This window comes from Rutidosis leptorrhynchoides, chromosome 7 (genome assembly GCF_046630445.1).
Source record: "Rutidosis leptorrhynchoides isolate AG116_Rl617_1_P2 chromosome 7, CSIRO_AGI_Rlap_v1, whole genome shotgun sequence".
NCBI lineage: Eukaryota > Viridiplantae > Streptophyta > Magnoliopsida > Asterales > Asteraceae > Rutidosis > Rutidosis leptorrhynchoides.
This window is the reverse complement of record NC_092339.1, coordinates 63276236-63293272: the sequence shown is the minus strand read 5'-3', so window position 1 is coordinate 63293272 and position 17037 is coordinate 63276236. Positions and strand designations below refer to the sequence as shown.

The following is a 17037-nucleotide window of genomic DNA, read 5'->3' as shown; positions in this document are numbered from 1 at the left end:
TGCTGGTTTGGTTCATTCATTCCATTTTTCCCGTCGCCGGGTCTTTAGTAGGCTTGATGTTGTTGTCGGCGTTGTTGACTTAGTTGACTTCGACAAATAGGCCTCGGGTTAGGTGTTCTTGGGTTGCCCAGTGAATGTTTTGGATTAGCGGTTTCTGAGGAGTGATGATGCTGGGTTGGATACGGGTTCGGGTTTATGTATATGTTTTAGGCTGAGGTTTGGTGATTATTATTTGTTTGTCATTTCTATTGTTGTTTCATTATTGCTCATTCTGTAGTAGTCGTTCATAATGTTTAGAATGAACAGAATGAGAGTCAATGAGTTTTGATCATCTGTGACCAAGTACTCCCACAGATCGTTATGATCTACTCAATGTTGCTTCACCGGAACCTAAGTTCTATTATATATATACATATTAATTAATATTTTTGCATAAAAAAATAAAAATAAAAAAAAATGCCAAAAAGCCCACAATTATCATATTTTTTTTTTTTTTTTTTTTTTTTTTTACGAGGAACCCCACTATGGGCCAGAGCACATTGGCCCCCCCACCGCAGGTAAACCCCGGGTAAACGGCAAGCCAGCCCTCCACCGCTACCAGGTAAGGCATTCTCCAGTTTGGTCATTAAATGCGGGCACCCCTTAGGATTGAACTCGAGACCTCCCCTTCACTGAAAGTGCTGGTGGCCACCCAGGCTAGGCCTGGATGGTTCACAATTATCATATTAACTATTAGACAAAACTTACGAATAGTATCAGAGGTATTTTCGTCTTTTCACCTTTTTCCCCCTTTTCCCTTTCAAATAACACCACAAAAGCTCCTCACACTTTGTTCAAAAATTAAAATCGACCCCCAACACAGGGGGTTAGAGCGTCAAATCAAAATTTTCATAAAATATCTTAAATAAAATCCACTCAAATATTCAACAGGTCATATCTTCTCGCTCGCAACGAGTTAAATTTTTCCGACACCATCCTTAAACTCGAAATAATTTTATGAACATAATGTCAATAACTATACGCAAAACGGACACTTTTAGAAAAACGCTAAATATTTAGGGTACTTTTCATATATGTTATTTTTTACTCGAAGGCTCCGTAACTAAACACAATAAAATACATTAAAAATCGAAGTTAGAAAACTAGTTTCAACAACTTTACAGGTGGACACATCAATGACAGGCTAAACACCTGCTGCTCTTTCTCTCTCTTTTGCCCCAAATTGATTGTGAAACCCTAGGAGGCAATCTGAACATACCTACATACTTAATCCGCAATCTACCTCTGTCACTTTCTTTCTTCTCTGTTAAATTTGGGGTAAACGGGTTAAGTTTTAGTGCAAGAACCCTAATATTGGTGGGTCTAGGGTTGGATGATGATATTGTGGGTTTGTAAAACTAAATTAGTTGATGAAATCACTAGCTACTTGGATTGTTGGTGATTAGGGGTGTAAACTTACAATTTGGTGTTTTGACTAGTTTTAGGTCAAAATGGGTTTTTGAGTAAACAACCCTATAAATGGCGTTTAATGGCTAAAAGAGTTAAGATTAGCTATTTCGGGAACGCGGGAAGTGATTTCATAAGTTTTGGACTTGTGAGTATTGTTTTATGGTTAATAGGGTGTAAAACACACTTTAGGACCAAATGGGCGGGTCGTGTGTTTACATGAGTGATCGAATGACCAAACCATGTTTAAATGATGTTGTTGAGGCATAATCACAAGTCATTTGTGATTATGAAGGTTTTCGAGCGAAAAATGGTTTTTGGTCAAAGTTGGTCAATAGGATGTTCTAGGAGAACATATGTATTGTTTAAGTCGAACAAGCATTGTGAGTAGCTTATTTGCATGTATACTTTGCGTAGGTGATTTGCGTGAAGTCGGTGGAAGAAGTTAAGATCGCGGGATACGTTCTTCAAGTATTTCAAGGTGAGTGGAATATTTATACGCTTATGTATATAATTTGGTTGCTTGTGTGCGGGGTGGTAAGTGATATCCGTTAGGATTCACTTTTCGTGGACCACATTTGAGTTGGGAAAAATATAGTGAGTGATATCCGCGTGGATAGCTCTTCGTTGGCTATATTCGTTTTGGATATGTAGCGAGTGGTTAATGTTTGACCTATCACTCTTCGTCGGCTACATGTGTGCGTTTGGATATGTGACGAGTGGTTAATGTTTGACCTATCACTCTTCGTCGGTCACATGTGTATATTTAGTTTGTGGCGAGTGATTAACGTTTGACCTATCGCTCTTCGTCGGCCACATGTGTGTTTGGGTAAGTGGTGAGTGTTAACCGTTTAGGGGTTCGCTCTTCGTTGGCCACTTATCGTGGGATGGTAAGCGGTTCCGCTTTTCGTCGGCCATCCTTGTGATTGAGGTAAGTGTTAACGTTTCGGTTGCACTTTTCGTCGGCCTCATGGTGCGTAGTGGTGAGTAGTTAACGATTTTGACCTACTACTCTTCGTCGGCCACTTACGCGTGCGATGGGTGGTGAGTAGTTAACGATTTTGACCTACTACTCTTCGTCGGCCACCATCGAGTCGAATGTCGACATTGGGTATATTGGGATGTGTAATTTTATTAGCATTGTACGTATTCGTTTTTGGCATGTATTATTGTTGAGATCTCTATGCTAATGATGTTGACTTGTTGTACGTACGATTAATCGCTTATTTGTTATTGCGGTTTGCTAATGTTATTGTGTTGTTGTGTAGGTGTATGCAAGTAATTGGATTATGTATGTATGCGTATAAGTATTGCATTCACTAAGCATTAGCTTACCCTCTCGTTGTTTACATTTTTAGGTTCGAAGGCGGACGTGGCAAGGGTATGCTCGGGATTAGATGATTTTCCCATTTTGATGCTTGCTTGGATTCGACCTAGGATTGGGTAGTTTATCCCCAACATCATGCTCGTAGTTTGTTGGAACTTAAACTCATTGGGTCGAAGTTGTATTTTGTATTAAAAGGGGTATTTTGGGCATATGTGGGCCCCGCGATGTAAAACTCGTTTTAATTAATTAATCATGTTAGTTTTACTTATATTAATGTGTTGTAAAAAGCGTTTCGTCTGAAAGTGTCGGGAACGAGTCTATCTTTTTCGCATTTAAAAAGCCCGGGGACAGGCCGTTTTGGCGCGGCGCGCCAGATAGGGGGCGCGGCGCGCGGGGTCTCTGTACAGCAAATTTTTTTTTTGTTTGTATTTTCACGGGGTTTGGTCGAGGGTTGGTTTGGGTTGTTACATCAACCTCAACCCTGTATAGTTAACTCAAACATTACCGCATATAGAGTGTCTATGGTTGTTCCAAATAATATATATACATGGGTCGATATGATATGTCAAAACATTTGCATACATGTCTATGGTATCCCAAGATTACATAATATATTAGAATACATAATATATTAGAATACATGTATAATACAATATAAATTAGCTAGGATATGATTTGTATAGAATTGTTACAATATTTCCCGTAGCTACAACAATAAAAAAATATCCAATCTTGTTTTACCCATAACTTCTTCGTTTTAAATCCGTTTTGAGTGAATCAAATTGCTATGGTTTTATATTGAACTCTATTTTATGAATATAAACATAAAATGTATAGGTTTATAGTCGGAAATATAAGTTACAAGTCATTTTTGTAAGAGGTAGTCATTTCAGTCGAAAGAACGACGTCTTGATGACCATTTTGAAAAACATACTTCCACTTTGAGTTTAACCATAATTTTTGGATATAGTTTCATGTTCATAAGAAAAATCATTTTCTCAGAAGAACAACTTTTAAATCAAATTTTATCATAGTTTTTAATTATCAAACCCAAAACAGCCCGCGGTGTTACTACGACGTCGTATGTCCGGTTTTACGGTGTTTTTCGTGTTTCCAGGTTCTAAATCATTAAGTTAGCATATCATATAGATATAGAACATGTGTTTATTTTATTTTAAAAGTCAAGTTAGAAGGATTAACTTTTGTTTGCGAACAAGTTTAGAATTAACTAAACTATGTTCTAGTGATTTCAAGTTTAAACCTTCGAATAAGGTAGTTTTATAAATATGAATCGAATGATGTTATGAACATCATTACTACCTCAGGTTTTGTGGATAAACCTACTGGAAATGAGAAAAATAGATCTAGCTTCAAAGGATCGTTGGATGGCTTGAAAGTTCTTGGAGCAGAATCATGACACGAAAACAAGTTCAAGTAAGATTTCCACTTGAAATAAGATTGTTATAGTTATAGAAATTGAATCAAAGTTTGAATATGAGTATTACCTTGTATTAGAAAGATATCTTACTGTAAATAAGAAAGATTTCTTGAGGTTGGATGATCACTTTACAAGATTGGAAGTAAGCTAGCAAACTTGGAAGTATTCTTGATTTTATGAAACTAGAACTTATAGAATTTATGAAGAACACTTAGAACTTGAAGATAGAACTTGAGAGAGATCAATTATATGAAGAAAATTGAAGAATGAAAGTGTTTGTAGGTGTTTTTGGTCGTTGGTATATGGATTAGATATAAAGGATGTGTAATTTTGTTTACATGTAAATAAGTCATGAATGATTACTAATATTTTCGTAATTTTATGAGATATTTCATGCTAGTTGTCAAATGATGGTTCCCACATGTGTTAGGTGACTCACAGGGGCTGCTAAGAGCTGATCATTGGAGTGTATATACCAATAGTACATACATCTAAAAGCTGTGTATTGTACGAGTACGAATACGGGTGCATACGAGTAGAATTGTTGATGAAACTGAACGAGGATGTAATTGTAGGCGTTTTTATTAAGTATAAGTATTTTGATAAGTGTCTTGAAGTCTTTCAAAAGTGTATGAATACATATTAAAACACTACATGTATATACATTTTAACTTAGTCGTTAAGTCATCGTTAGTCGTTACATGTAAATGTTGTTTTGAAACCTTTAGGTTAACGATCTTGTTAAATGTTGTTAACCCATTGTTTATTATATCTAAAGAGATGTTAAATTATTACATTATCATGATATTATGATGTATTAATATATCTTAGTATGATATATATACAGTTAAATGTTGTTACAACGATAATCGTTACATATATGTCTCGTTTCGAAATCATTAAGTTAGTAGTCTTGTTTTTACATATGTAGTTCATTGTTAATACACTTAATGACATGTTTACTTATCATTTATCATGATTAAACTTAGTGTATCAATATTTTAATATGATTCATATGTATTTAGTAAGACGTTGTTATAACGATAATCATTATATATATCGTTTCGAGTTTCTTAATTCAATAAACTCAATTTTATGTATATAATTCATTGTTAAAATACCTAATGAGATACTTACTTATCATAATATCATGTTAATCATATATATGTCATCATATAGTTTTTACAAGTTTTAACGTTCGTGAATCACCGGTCAACTTGGGTGGTCAATTGTCTATATGAAACCTATTTCAATTAATCAAGTCTTAACAAGTTTGATTGCTTAACATGTTGGAAACACTTAATCATGTAAATAACAATTTCATTTAATATATATAAACATGGAAAAGTTCGGGTCACTACAGGTTTGCGGTTGTATGTGTTTATTGTTGAAATCCTGCGGATTCCGGTGGCCGGACCGCTGCCTACGACTACCAAGGGCGGTCAGTGGCTGTTATCGGCCTTGGGTGGTGGCTAGCAGTTGCCGCCGGTTTCTTGGTGGTTGCGGGTGGCTGGTGGCGGTGCTAGCGCTGTTTGCTGGATGCTTGGGTCCGAGGATTTGTAAATGTCCTTAGAAAACTTGGCGGAGATGACTGGTCCCTATATGGTATGATTCTGCATTTAGTGATGTTTTGTTGCTGCTGGTTTGGTTCATTCATTCCATTTTTCCCGTCGCCGGGTCTTTAGTAGGCTTGATGTTGTTGTCGGCGTTGTTGACTTAGTTGACTTCGGCAAATAGGCCTCGGGTTAGGTGTTCTTGGGTTGCCCAGTGAATGTTTTGGATTAGCGGTTTCTGAGGAGTGATGATGCTGGGTTGGATACGGGTTCGGGTTTATGTATATGTTTTAGGCTGAGGTTTGGTGATTATTATTTGTTTGTCATTTCTATTGTTGTTTCATTATTGCTCATTCTGTAGTAGTCGTTCATAATGTTTAGAATGAACAGAATGAGAGTCAATGAGTTTTGATCATCTGTGACCAAGTACTCCCACAGATCGTTATGATCTACTCAATGTTGCTTCACCGGAACCTAAGTTCTATTATATATATACATATTAATTAATATTTTTGCATAAAAAATAAAAATAAAAAAAAATGCCAAAAAGCCCACAATTATCATATTTTTTTTTTTTTTTTTTGACGAGGAACCCCACTATGGGCCAGAGCACATTGGCCCCCCCACCGCAGGTAAACCCCGGGTAAACGGCAAGCCAGCCCTCCACCGCTACCAGGTAAGGCATTCTCCAGTTTGGTCATTAAATGCGGGCACCCCTTAGGATTGAACTCGAGACCTCCCCTTCACTGAAAGTGCTGGTGGCCACCCAGGCTAGGCCTGGATGGTTCACAATTATCATATTAACTATTAGACAAAACTTACGAATAGTATCAGAGGTATTTTCGTCTTTTCACCTTTTTCCCCCTTTTCCCTTTCAAATAACACCACAAAAGCTCCTCACACTTTGTTCAAAAATTAAAATCGACCCCCAACACAGGGGGTTAGAGCGTCAAATCAAAATTTTCATAAAATATCTTAAATAAAATCCACTCAAATATTCAACAGGTCATATATTCTCTCTCGCAACGAGTTAAATTTTTCCGACACCATCCTTAAACTCGAAATAATTTTATGAACATAATGTCAATAACTATACGCAAAACGGACACTTTTAGAAAAACGCTAAATATTTAGGGTACTTTTCATATATGTTATTTTTTACCATATATGTTATTTTTTACTTCCGTAACTAAACACAATAAAATACATTAAAAATCGAAGTTAGAAAACTAGTTTCAACAACTTTACAGGTGGACACATCAATGACAGGCTAAACACCTGCTGCTCTTTCTCTCTCTTTTGCCCCAAATTGATTGTGAAACCCTAGGAGGCAATCTGAACATACCTACATACTTAATCCGCAATCTACCTCTGTCACTTTCTTTCTTCTCTGTTAAATTCGATTCCGTTCTTGTTTTTCTTCCTGCTTTCACGGTTTTCAGATAAGACCTATTGAATTTTTTATTCATTTATTTTAATTATTTGGTACGGTGAAGTAGGTTTACAGTAGAAAAAAATACAACATTGTTGACGTTTTAACGATTTCGGAAACTAGAATTCACAATTTTAGCTACAAAAGTTCACAGTTGTAAGTAAATTAGGGCTTAAATATGGCGAATACCGATTTACAAATGAATCCTCAAATGGAGCAGATCTACGGTGAAATTCGTGACAATTTTCGTGCCCTAGCGTAAGTTATTTTGATTGATTTTAAGTTTATGTTTGCTACTTTGTTGTTTAACTTAATTTTTAGTACTCTCCTTTATTTATTGTTGAATCATTAGAGCTTTATTCTAGTAAATTGCCGTTTTGATTCTGTATAGTCTTCTTACTTGGTATATTAGATGCCAATTACCAGCTAGCAGTGTTATATGTATACTACTGGATGTGTATAAATATATAATTGCTAGCTCTGGAGGTATCAATGTACAAGATTGGTTAAATTAACGAACGAAACCTCGGTTAAAATTGACAATCCAAATGCTAACCAAACCTAACTGAAATGCCCAAAACAAAGTATGATTGTGAGAATTAGAGTAGGAGACATACTTAAGTTAGAAAATGTATCACATAATGCACAAGCACATTTATTTTGGAATAGTAGTGAATTGTTTACTATATATAGTAAACACTTGTTTCATTATGTTAGCGAACAAACAGAAGTTGTACAAAAATTTAATTTATGTGTGACAGCTAGAGCTCCATTTTAATTTATAACTAATAAAAAACGGACTTCTATGGTTTAGTGCATCTCATTTTTACTTTAAACTGCATCTGGTCTGATATTATATTGTCGTTTTATTTTTCTTTCCTTTTTTGGGTGCAGAAATGGCTTTCAGAAACTGGACAAGATTAAAGATTCAACTAGACAAAGTAAACAGTTGGAGGATCTTACAGGAAGGATGAGAGAGTGCAAAAGGTATGCAGTTTTTACTTTTTCAACCCTCCGCATGGTAAAAATGTACTGTCTTTCGAAACCGCACGAAGTAATTTGTATCTTCCAGTTAAAGGATCTCTGCTCTAAAGATGGATGTTAATGTATTTGTTTTCTTTTTAGGCTGATCAAAGAGTTTGATCGTGAAATCAAAGAGGATGAAAGCAAAAATTCTCCTGAAGTCAGCAAGAAACTTAATGATGAGAAACAATCAATGGTAAGATTTGTTGTACGTGTTTGACTGTTTCATTAATATTTTGAGGCTCTTTTCTGTAATGCAACTTATTTACAGAATGTTTCTGTTTTTGCAGATCAAAGAGCTGAATTCATATGTGGCCTTGAGAAAGACGTATGCTCATTTAACCTTTTTTTAAAGCATGTATCTTTTAACCTCTATGTTTAGAGATACGTATGTTCACCTTGTTGATTACCGATGTCTCTGGATAGTTTTTTCAGTTATTATGACAAATGAATTTATAACTTGATAATCTTTTTTGGTGCATACGCAATCCAGATACCAAAGCACTCTTGGAAATAAGAGGGTTGAACTGTTTGATATGGGAGCCGGTGCTAGTGAACCTATGGCTGAAGACAATGCTCAGGTTGCATCAGGTTAGATCAGACTATCACCGCTTTTAAATTGTTTGGATATCAACCTCTGATTACTAAGGATAGTAATTAAAATCATTTCGTGTTACTTGATTTGGACTTTTCTATTTAAGCGACAATAATGAGATACATCATTGTTATGCAACAGTAGTTCCTTCCTTTTATATGTTGTTCTTTATAATGACATAATAAGAGCTAAAGATAGTTTGCAGTTTTTATTTTGAGGTACAAATGTGCATCCGGTGGTTGGGCCCTGAGTTCCTCCCAAAAGGTCTCCGGTTCAAACCTCACTAGAAGCATATCTTGGGGTGGCCAGGGAAACGGGTCGAAAACGGTAACGGGATACCCAGATAGACCGCGTGCATTTGATTAAAAATACCCCTTTCCTCGGGTAGCCTGAACAAGAACAACCTTTATTTGTTTACCCGTTTATATGTATAATAGTAGCTGACATGTACTGGTTTGTGTAGAGATGTCAAATCAGGAGCTTATTCAAGCTGGCAATAAGACAATGGACGAGACTGATCAGGCGATTGAACGCTCTAAACAGGTAACATCTTTATTGTTATAGTTTGTCAGCGTAATCATTATGTCATACTTATATATATTCCATATATGCAGGTGGTTCATCAAACTGTTGAAGTGGGAACCCATACTGCTGCTAAATTGAAAGGCCAGGTTAATACATGTCTTTTTTTATGGTTTTGCTAACTCTCGTTCTTGTCTAACTTTTTTTAACCTAATAAGTATATTGAATATTGAATATGTTCAGACTGATCAAATGGGTCGTATCGTCAATGAACTGGACACTATTCATTTCTCTATTAAAAAGGCATCTCAGCTTGTTAAGGAGATAGGACGCCAGGTTTTAATTTTTTTCACTCATTAATATCAGTCTTTTGTAGTTCTTCACTCATAATAAATCACAATGCTTTTTAGGGTGTTTGTGTTTTATTTTGGTTGTTGTTGCTTAATCTTTTATGTAATAGTGGTAAATTCAGTTTCATGTGATACTACCACATTCTTGTACATAACATTAATCTTTAATTTGTAAATAATATGCCCCGGGGAAATTGTTTTTATACAGGTGGCCACAGATAAATGCATCATGCTTTTTCTATTTCTTATTGTTTGCGGTGTTATTGCTATCATTGTCGTGAAGGTAATATACTTGCCCAATGTTTTTTTCCCCAAATTGGTAATCATCAATTATTCATGGCAGTTTCTGACACGTGATTATATTGTTTAATATTAATTAGATTGTGAATCCTCACAACAAAGACATTAGAGACATACCAGGCTTGGCTCCACCAGCTCCAGCTGCAAGGAGACTATTGTATGTAAAGTCTGCAGAGCATTTTTGAGGTATTTGGGAGGATGATTGTTAAATTGCCATTGTTCATATGGTTGTGTGCTACAGTATGCTAAATGTATTCTTTTTCTTATCTGAGATGTGCATATCCTACCTATCTAAGTTTCTCATGTAAATGGTTGTTTGTTTGGTTTCATTCTCATGGTTTTTTTATTTTGTAACCCATTCTTGAACGTTTTACTGGTTGAAACAAGTTGACATACTACAAAATTGCGTTGAATATGTATGTTGCAATTCTATTTCTATGTTATGCTTATAACGTATAACTTAAAGCATCAATTAGATAAAACACCCCTGAATGCATCTCAATCAAACAGAGAAGTTTCAATAATGGAAATGGCTTTTGGTGATTTCAATCTCACAATGCGTCCTTAATGGATAACATGTGCACTTTGTTTCTTAAGGCAGGCAGCTAAACACTTAAAATTTGGTGCTGTTTGTTTTTTATGATATCTTTGTCTGAAGATCTGCAGGACACGTCTGTAAAGAAGATATGGTCTGAAAGTCTATATGCTGAATAAAAAACGTTTGCGCTTGCATTCATAAAAACAAACACCTTAATAACACCATATGCAAAACAAATACCTTAAACAACAAATGAATATTTTTAACTTTCATTGAAGTCTATTTAAGTTGGTCTCAAAATTCATACAATAACTGACCATTAGTCTCCCACAAGAATACAAGAAGAATAAGAGAAATAAACTCACATACTACAATGAGACTGCTACTGCTAAATCTGATTGGCATACCTTTTGTTTCAAGAAGAGACGGTTTACTTTCCATAAGAGAAAAAAAACAGTGGAATAAAGCAAGCAGATCTTCTCTTCCACAATGTTTTTTGATGCTAAGCCACATAAACAACCTAAATGTATCGAATACTACTATTTGTCTATTTAGTGTATGATGATGATGATGATGATAATTATGCATCCCGGCTGCTAAGCTGTGAACGACCAATATGTGAAAGCCTTGAAGATGCCATTAGAGGTATCTCTTCGTCAACATTCACTTCTGTCAACGGACTAACTTTACCATTATTTGTATCATCATCGTTATTGATGTCAGGTGCATATAAGTTAGATGACTTCTTCTCAATCCTCCAATCCTGATCATGTACAATGGAGTTTAAGATTTGAACACAATTTTTTGCATATATAACTATATAAAGATCCTATTCAGATTGAATTTACTTCAGAAAACTCAATATTTTCAATAAAATAACAGTGGTTTATAAATAAAGGTGACAGGAAGGGTAGATACGGTAACAACTAACTAGTCAAAAAAGTAAAGGTTTAAATGGTCACTTTATGTGCGGGTTAAAACCACTGTGGTAAAAGTCAGCCGAGTCGGCTGACCGTCAGTTTTGGGACTAGCCCCTCCCGACTCACCTAAAACGCCTTAAAAGTTGCTCAATGCTAAAACGTCAGTCAGTGTCAGTCTAGTAAGGTCTGAGTCGGTCAAAGTCAAAGTTAGGTAAAAAATATATATATAATTTTAAAAACTAGATGTTGTGCCATATGATTATTTAAAATATTTATGTGTGATATATATGTTTGATTTATTTATTATTAAAGAAACAATGGTGAACGTCCGACTCGCCCCGACTCAACCAACTCATCCCTCAAGGTCCCGACTGACTCGTCCCCGACTCGCTACTTTTACAACCTTGGTTAAATCAAGGTCGGTTGACTGCAGAATACATTTATCCATTTTTAAGATGTATTTAAGATTTAAGATGTATTTTGTCCAAATAATGTTATATACTACAAGAGATGCAAAGTTCTGCTTTTCAAAGAAAAAAAAAAGATGCAAAGTTGTAGAAAAATCAGCAAACTGACCTTATTCATTCGTTCAGGGATGCTATCAGCAGGAAGTTGAGATGCTTTAACATCCTTAACCTTTATGACGTTGTACATGACTACGCCACAAAGGGCTGAAAAGAGAAACAACAATCAGTCATAATTCTTATTCTAATCTCAACATTATAAAAGCCATAAAAAATATAATATAATACTCATACCAATTGCATAGCCAATAATATTGAGCCCAGTAATGGCAGACTCAGGAAATATTACAGTTGAGAGAGCTATAAGTATCCAATCTTTGAGGACACCGGCAACACGAATAGTGACAGCTCCAGTTCTACCAATTACTAAGAAAATTGAAAAATTCAATAACAAAGCACATACGGCATTCGAAAAGAATATCCAGAAATTGAACTGAATTTGTGAAACATCCATGCCAGTCTTCTCCAAGAAATACCAAGGCACAAACAGGAACGCAAAACTGCACACGAAAAAACACACACACAGCCTTACCATATAAACCAGAAAAAAATGATTCCACACGAAACAAAAGAAAAAAAAAAAAATATGATGTTGTATTTTGATAATTAAAGTTGATACTGTTACTGTCAAGGTTGTGAAATTCGCTACTCAGGGTAATCGGTTGGGACTCTGAAGTGAGCGGTAATTCGGGGATTAATCGGATTGGACTTTTTATACTTTAAATAATAATTTTTAAAGTTATGTGTAGATATAGAAGAAAACCATAAACATAAACATAAACTTTAACTTAATTGTCTAAAACCATAAACATATTCGTTCATTTGTTCAAAAAATCCAAAATTCTAGTTTATTAACTTCATACTAAAATGTTGACCAATTTTGACTTTGACCAACAAATCCTACTTTGACCCATTAACCGACGTTGACCAATTAATTAAACGAATTTTGGAAAATCGGAAGGGTTTTTTACAACAATGGTTACTGTATGCCGTCTTCACAAGTAGATAAATTGACATTTTACCATAGATCATTTAATTGAATCAAATAATCTTATAGCACAACTTCAGATAAACGATGGGTCAATCAAAACTTTCAAAAAAGTTGCCCGCATAAATAAGCAACATAGATAGCTATGATTCTTACACGCAATATTCCTAAAGCGGAACAAATAGAACACTGAAAAGTTATAAAAAAATGTAACCTTTTCTCTAGAAACAATAGGAACAACTGAAACTAGAAATAAAATATGGTACCTGCATGGAGCTATGTAATATAAACTTGTAATTGGGTTTAGAGTTAAACCCTTCTTTTGCAAAAGGACTTGGGTTAACACTAGCCTCAAAGCTTCTGCAAAGATACCCGTGCATTGGTAAAGTGTGCCAACCACATTAAAATGGATTTCCCCGTATGAAGATATCACAACTCCAAAGCTGACCAGCAACATGTTCAAGAACACATCCCACCGAAGTTTATCCGTCCCGCACAATACAGCCATGATAAGCGTTGCCACCGGCACTGTATCAAATTGCAGTTTTCATATATTAGAAAATATGTATAATGTATAGTGTACAGAATGAAAACTTTACGAATATCACATTACATACTCAGAGCTTTAAGCATCTGAATGAAGGCCACTGATATATGCAAGTATGCAGTGTTGCCAAACCTGCAGGATACACACAGCAATCATGTTTGTTAAAATTTAGAGGATCGTTTACAGAAAGCAAATAGAGGATCGTCTAAAGAAAGCAAATATAGCCTAGCATTCCAAGTTTAAAAAAATGGAATTATATAAAAAGTAGCATTAAAAAACTACCTACATAGTCAAAAAATTGTTGTTAAAATGAATCAATGTAAAACAATGGTTCATACCAAAGACTAGATGCGAAGAAGGCACTGATGGGGATTACACATGTTGCGTATCTGCCAATAACACAAAAAGATAAATCGAGTGGTATGGTGTAAGAACTTTAAAAAAATACAACAAAATCTGATAAATTTTCTAGAAGATTAAAAAGCTTACATTTCAAACGTCATTTTAACAGGAGCAACAACCTGTGATGTGTTGGGAAAGAAGAAAAGAGACAAAGTAGTATGGCCTTAGTTCATATTACAGCTAAGAAGTATTAAAGCATAATGTTATTCGAAATTCAAATAAAGAACTTTACCTTAAATACACGAACAAGAAGAAATGCTACAGCTCCAGAAAACCCCATGTGAATCATAGTTAGTGTAATAGGAAATGGAAAATTGAAGTATTTTGGAGAGAGAACCCACTGCAAATAAATAAAGAGACAGAATGTTTTTAATAAGTATGGTACATACAAATATCCAACATAACTTAGTCCGAAGAGCCAGTAAGTAAAGTCCCATAAGTGCATACTAGCTCACTTTTCAGAAATTCAAATTATCTAAAACGAGGGGTACAATTATATGAAGAAACAAACTATAATGTTCTTACGGAATGTTTGTGTAGGAGGTGGAGGAGGCCAAGACAAAGAACACTTCTATAACAAGGTAGGAGATTCATGCTTTCATGAACCAGACGAGAAAACTAAAGTTGCAACTCACTAAATATAGTTTTCATAATCAATTACTAATCATGTATGGCATTTCATGCTAATACCCATCAATCTATGAGGATGCTAAATGTTGACTAAATGAACTTCTTAGAGTTTACATCATGGTTATCATCAAATATCTGGTTGGGGAGGGATATCCACGTCTAAAAGATAACATTTGTAAGTTAACAGATCTTGAGTAAAGCAGAAGACATGATCAAGAAAAAATAGAGATATTTTTCATGATATACATAGACGTCTACACATTTCAAATTCTATTTTACAGAACATTTAGAAATTTACATTCGCAGAACAATTACCTACACACCAACTAACAAAAGGAACATCAACGTGATAAGGGAACACACATCCAATGGCTCGTTATGAGAGTTATAGGTAAACAGAGATATTAATTTTGAGGAGCAGCAAAGCAGTTACCTTGTTGTAAAGAATAACTCCAGATGATAGCAAAATGTAGATTAATAGGTAGAGATAAGTCAAGAAAAGTGACTTGTTTATCATTTCTCTGGCAACTTAATTCACAAGTTTATACTCAGATTCCCAGATCTCAAGTACACAATGAGATTCTCTCCCCAGACTGATGATAAATATTTGATTTTTGCTGACCGAGAATTATTCCACTTATCTGAAGGCTATGCAAGGAGAAAGCTTCTTCGCCTTCTAAACCATACCAAACAACAAACAATAACCTCCTGTAAATAGTACAGCTGAAATCCATTAAATTTAGAAAAAATGTAAAAAAGCCTTGCACAGCTAGACTGGTGCTTGCGTATCCCAAAAAATAATAAGTAATAAACAGAAAATATAAAATACTTTGCAATACAGCAGATTACAAAACTAAGCATATAAGAAGATCTCCGAATCTTATTGAAATATATGGGTTAGCTAAAACGGTAATTTAAAGGTACATGTCAATTCATCCTGTCAGTTTCTTCCATGTATCTCAATTTGGCATCAGTCCAATCAACTCAAGAGGTAAACCTTACTATCTGGATAACTGAAGGCGAGTACGCAACAGAATTTTTTGTTGCGGTAGCAAATTCCCCACCAAATCTCTTTTCTCAAATTATATAATTACTCGCAGAAGTAACCCACGGGCTTAGAAACGTAGTATTACTTACTAAATATACATTTTACACATAAAATGCTAAATACTGTCTAAAGTCTTGCATATCTCTTTATTACTTCTCTTTCTTTCACCTACTTTGGTACTATATACAGAAAATGCAACCTTTTAGCTACTCATTCGATACAACCGATTTCACCAAAGGGCCATTGGCTAAATGGTAAGGTGATGCCCTTTCACCTATGAGGTTGCAGGTTCAAGTTCTGGGATGGATAAATGTGTATATACTTATGATAAGTGATGGGGGTGTGCGAGTATTTGCCATTCTAAAAAAAAGATACCAGAATATGTATGCCTTTACTTGCATTGGTCAATGTAAGATAAATCCCCTCTCAATAGAATGTAACCTAATCCGATACACTCTCACCTTAAACACGTCGAACCACGTAACTTACTCCCTTACTCAAATCAATCACAAAAAATGAAAAATTACAATAAAATTAAAAACCTTATTAACTGCCCCCTAATCTCAATGTTACTGATTTAACCTCATAACATTACACACACTTAGATCTACAATACCTAGAGCCAGAACTTGAATTTACACTTAATGTAACCATAATCAATCAATAGCCCTATGAATGCCAGTAGTACAGTACAATCCACACTAGTGAAACAGTCATCCAATCTTCTATATAAACATCATATTTCATCCCTAGGGTTTACTAATCAAAATCCGATTTCCAGATAACACTCCGATTGCAAAACCTAACTATCAACTCAATGTATAAATCTATACATTCAACTCTACATACAAACATTAAGCATTCAGCTAAAACCTAACGAAAACATCAGTCGTTTAGAACAACAAACAAAAAGGGGAATTAGATACAAATCTGGTGATTTAAATCAGATAATGTGAAACATAAACGTAATAATATTAGAGTATAAGTGAACAGCATAAAGTAGTTGATACCTTGAAAGATCGATTGTTACCAAGTGTTTTTGGCCAAGTGTGTGTAGCAGATCGCTACTGTGTGAACACAGGATTATGTGTGTTTAGAGTGATGAGACTAACATAGATATAATAATTGTAATTGTATATCTATATCTATATCTATCTATATGTTATATATATTACTGTATCATATACCGTATACCGTATTTATGTTTTGTACACAGTGTTTGATAATTTAATTTAATTTAATTTATACGGAGTTATTTATGTTTAATTTAATATTTAATAATTGTATTTATATTTAATTTTAATTCTAATTTTAATTTAGAGAAATGCTAATGACAACCTTTAGTGTTGTCGTTATCAAGGTTTTTAATGTAAAGATAGTGATATATTTGTAAGTCAGAGGTAGTTTTTTCCATAGAACTATGTGATTATTTAGAATGTACAATTAAAAGATGC

The 17037-nt window shown here is 34.7% G+C and overlaps 2 protein-coding genes across 5 annotated transcripts; one reads left to right on the top strand and one right to left on the bottom strand.

Annotated features, from left to right (window-relative positions):
• The first annotated feature begins 7027 nt into the window (after positions 1 to 7027).
• Positions 7028 to 10379, top strand: LOC139857500 (novel plant SNARE 13-like). Its single transcript, XM_071846278.1, has 10 exons — positions 7028 to 7454; positions 8091 to 8183; positions 8322 to 8415; positions 8510 to 8547; positions 8713 to 8810; positions 9278 to 9357; positions 9429 to 9485; positions 9580 to 9672; positions 9895 to 9969; positions 10067 to 10379. The coding sequence occupies exons 1-10, from the start codon at positions 7375 to 7377 to the stop codon at positions 10169 to 10171; spliced, it is 813 nt and encodes a 270-aa protein (XP_071702379.1). The 5' UTR covers positions 7028 to 7374; the 3' UTR covers positions 10172 to 10379.
• A 417-nt stretch (positions 10380 to 10796) lies between these two features.
• Positions 10797 to 16721, bottom strand: LOC139857156 (probable sugar phosphate/phosphate translocator At3g17430). 4 transcript variants are annotated; one of them, XM_071845882.1, is made up of 10 exons: positions 16594 to 16721; positions 14969 to 15243; positions 14138 to 14245; positions 13993 to 14024; positions 13842 to 13892; positions 13574 to 13635; positions 13223 to 13484; positions 12203 to 12468; positions 12021 to 12115; positions 10797 to 11287 (listed from the first exon to the last, which is right to left on the bottom strand). In XM_071845882.1, the coding sequence occupies exons 2-10, from the start codon at positions 15050 to 15052 to the stop codon at positions 11105 to 11107; spliced, it is 1143 nt and encodes a 380-aa protein (XP_071701983.1). In that variant the 5' UTR covers positions 15053 to 15243; positions 16594 to 16721; the 3' UTR covers positions 10797 to 11104. The 4 variants fall into 4 exon arrangements, with proteins under 4 accessions (XP_071701983.1, XP_071701985.1, XP_071701984.1 ...); XM_071845884.1 differs by having other exon boundaries at positions 14969 to 15211; positions 16594 to 16681; XM_071845883.1 differs by having other exon boundaries at positions 14969 to 15258; positions 16594 to 16675.
• Positions 16722 to 17037: the final 316 nt, after the last annotated feature.

Excerpts from the sequence above, each read along its gene's own strand:
- LOC139857500 (XM_071846278.1), top strand. The coding sequence starts at position 7,375 with ATGGCGAATACCGATTTACAAATGAATCCTCAAATGGAGCAGATCTAC. Across the intron at positions 8,184-8,321 it reads AGGATGAGAGAGTGCAAAAG|GCTGATCAAAGAGTTTGATC; the intron begins GTATGCAGTTTT and ends TTTTCTTTTTAG. Across the intron at positions 9,673-9,894 it reads TTAAGGAGATAGGACGCCAG|GTGGCCACAGATAAATGCAT; the intron begins GTTTTAATTTTT and ends GTTTTTATACAG.
- LOC139857156 (XM_071845882.1), bottom strand. The coding sequence starts at position 15,052 with ATGATAAACAAGTCACTTTTCTTGACTTATCTCTACCTATTAATCTAC. Across the intron at positions 14,025-14,137 it reads TTCTTGTTCGTGTATTTAAG|GTTGTTGCTCCTGTTAAAAT; the intron begins GTAAAGTTCTTT and ends AACACATCACAG. Across the intron at positions 12,116-12,202 it reads TATTATTGGCTATGCAATTG|CCCTTTGTGGCGTAGTCATG; the intron begins GTATGAGTATTA and ends TTCTCTTTTCAG.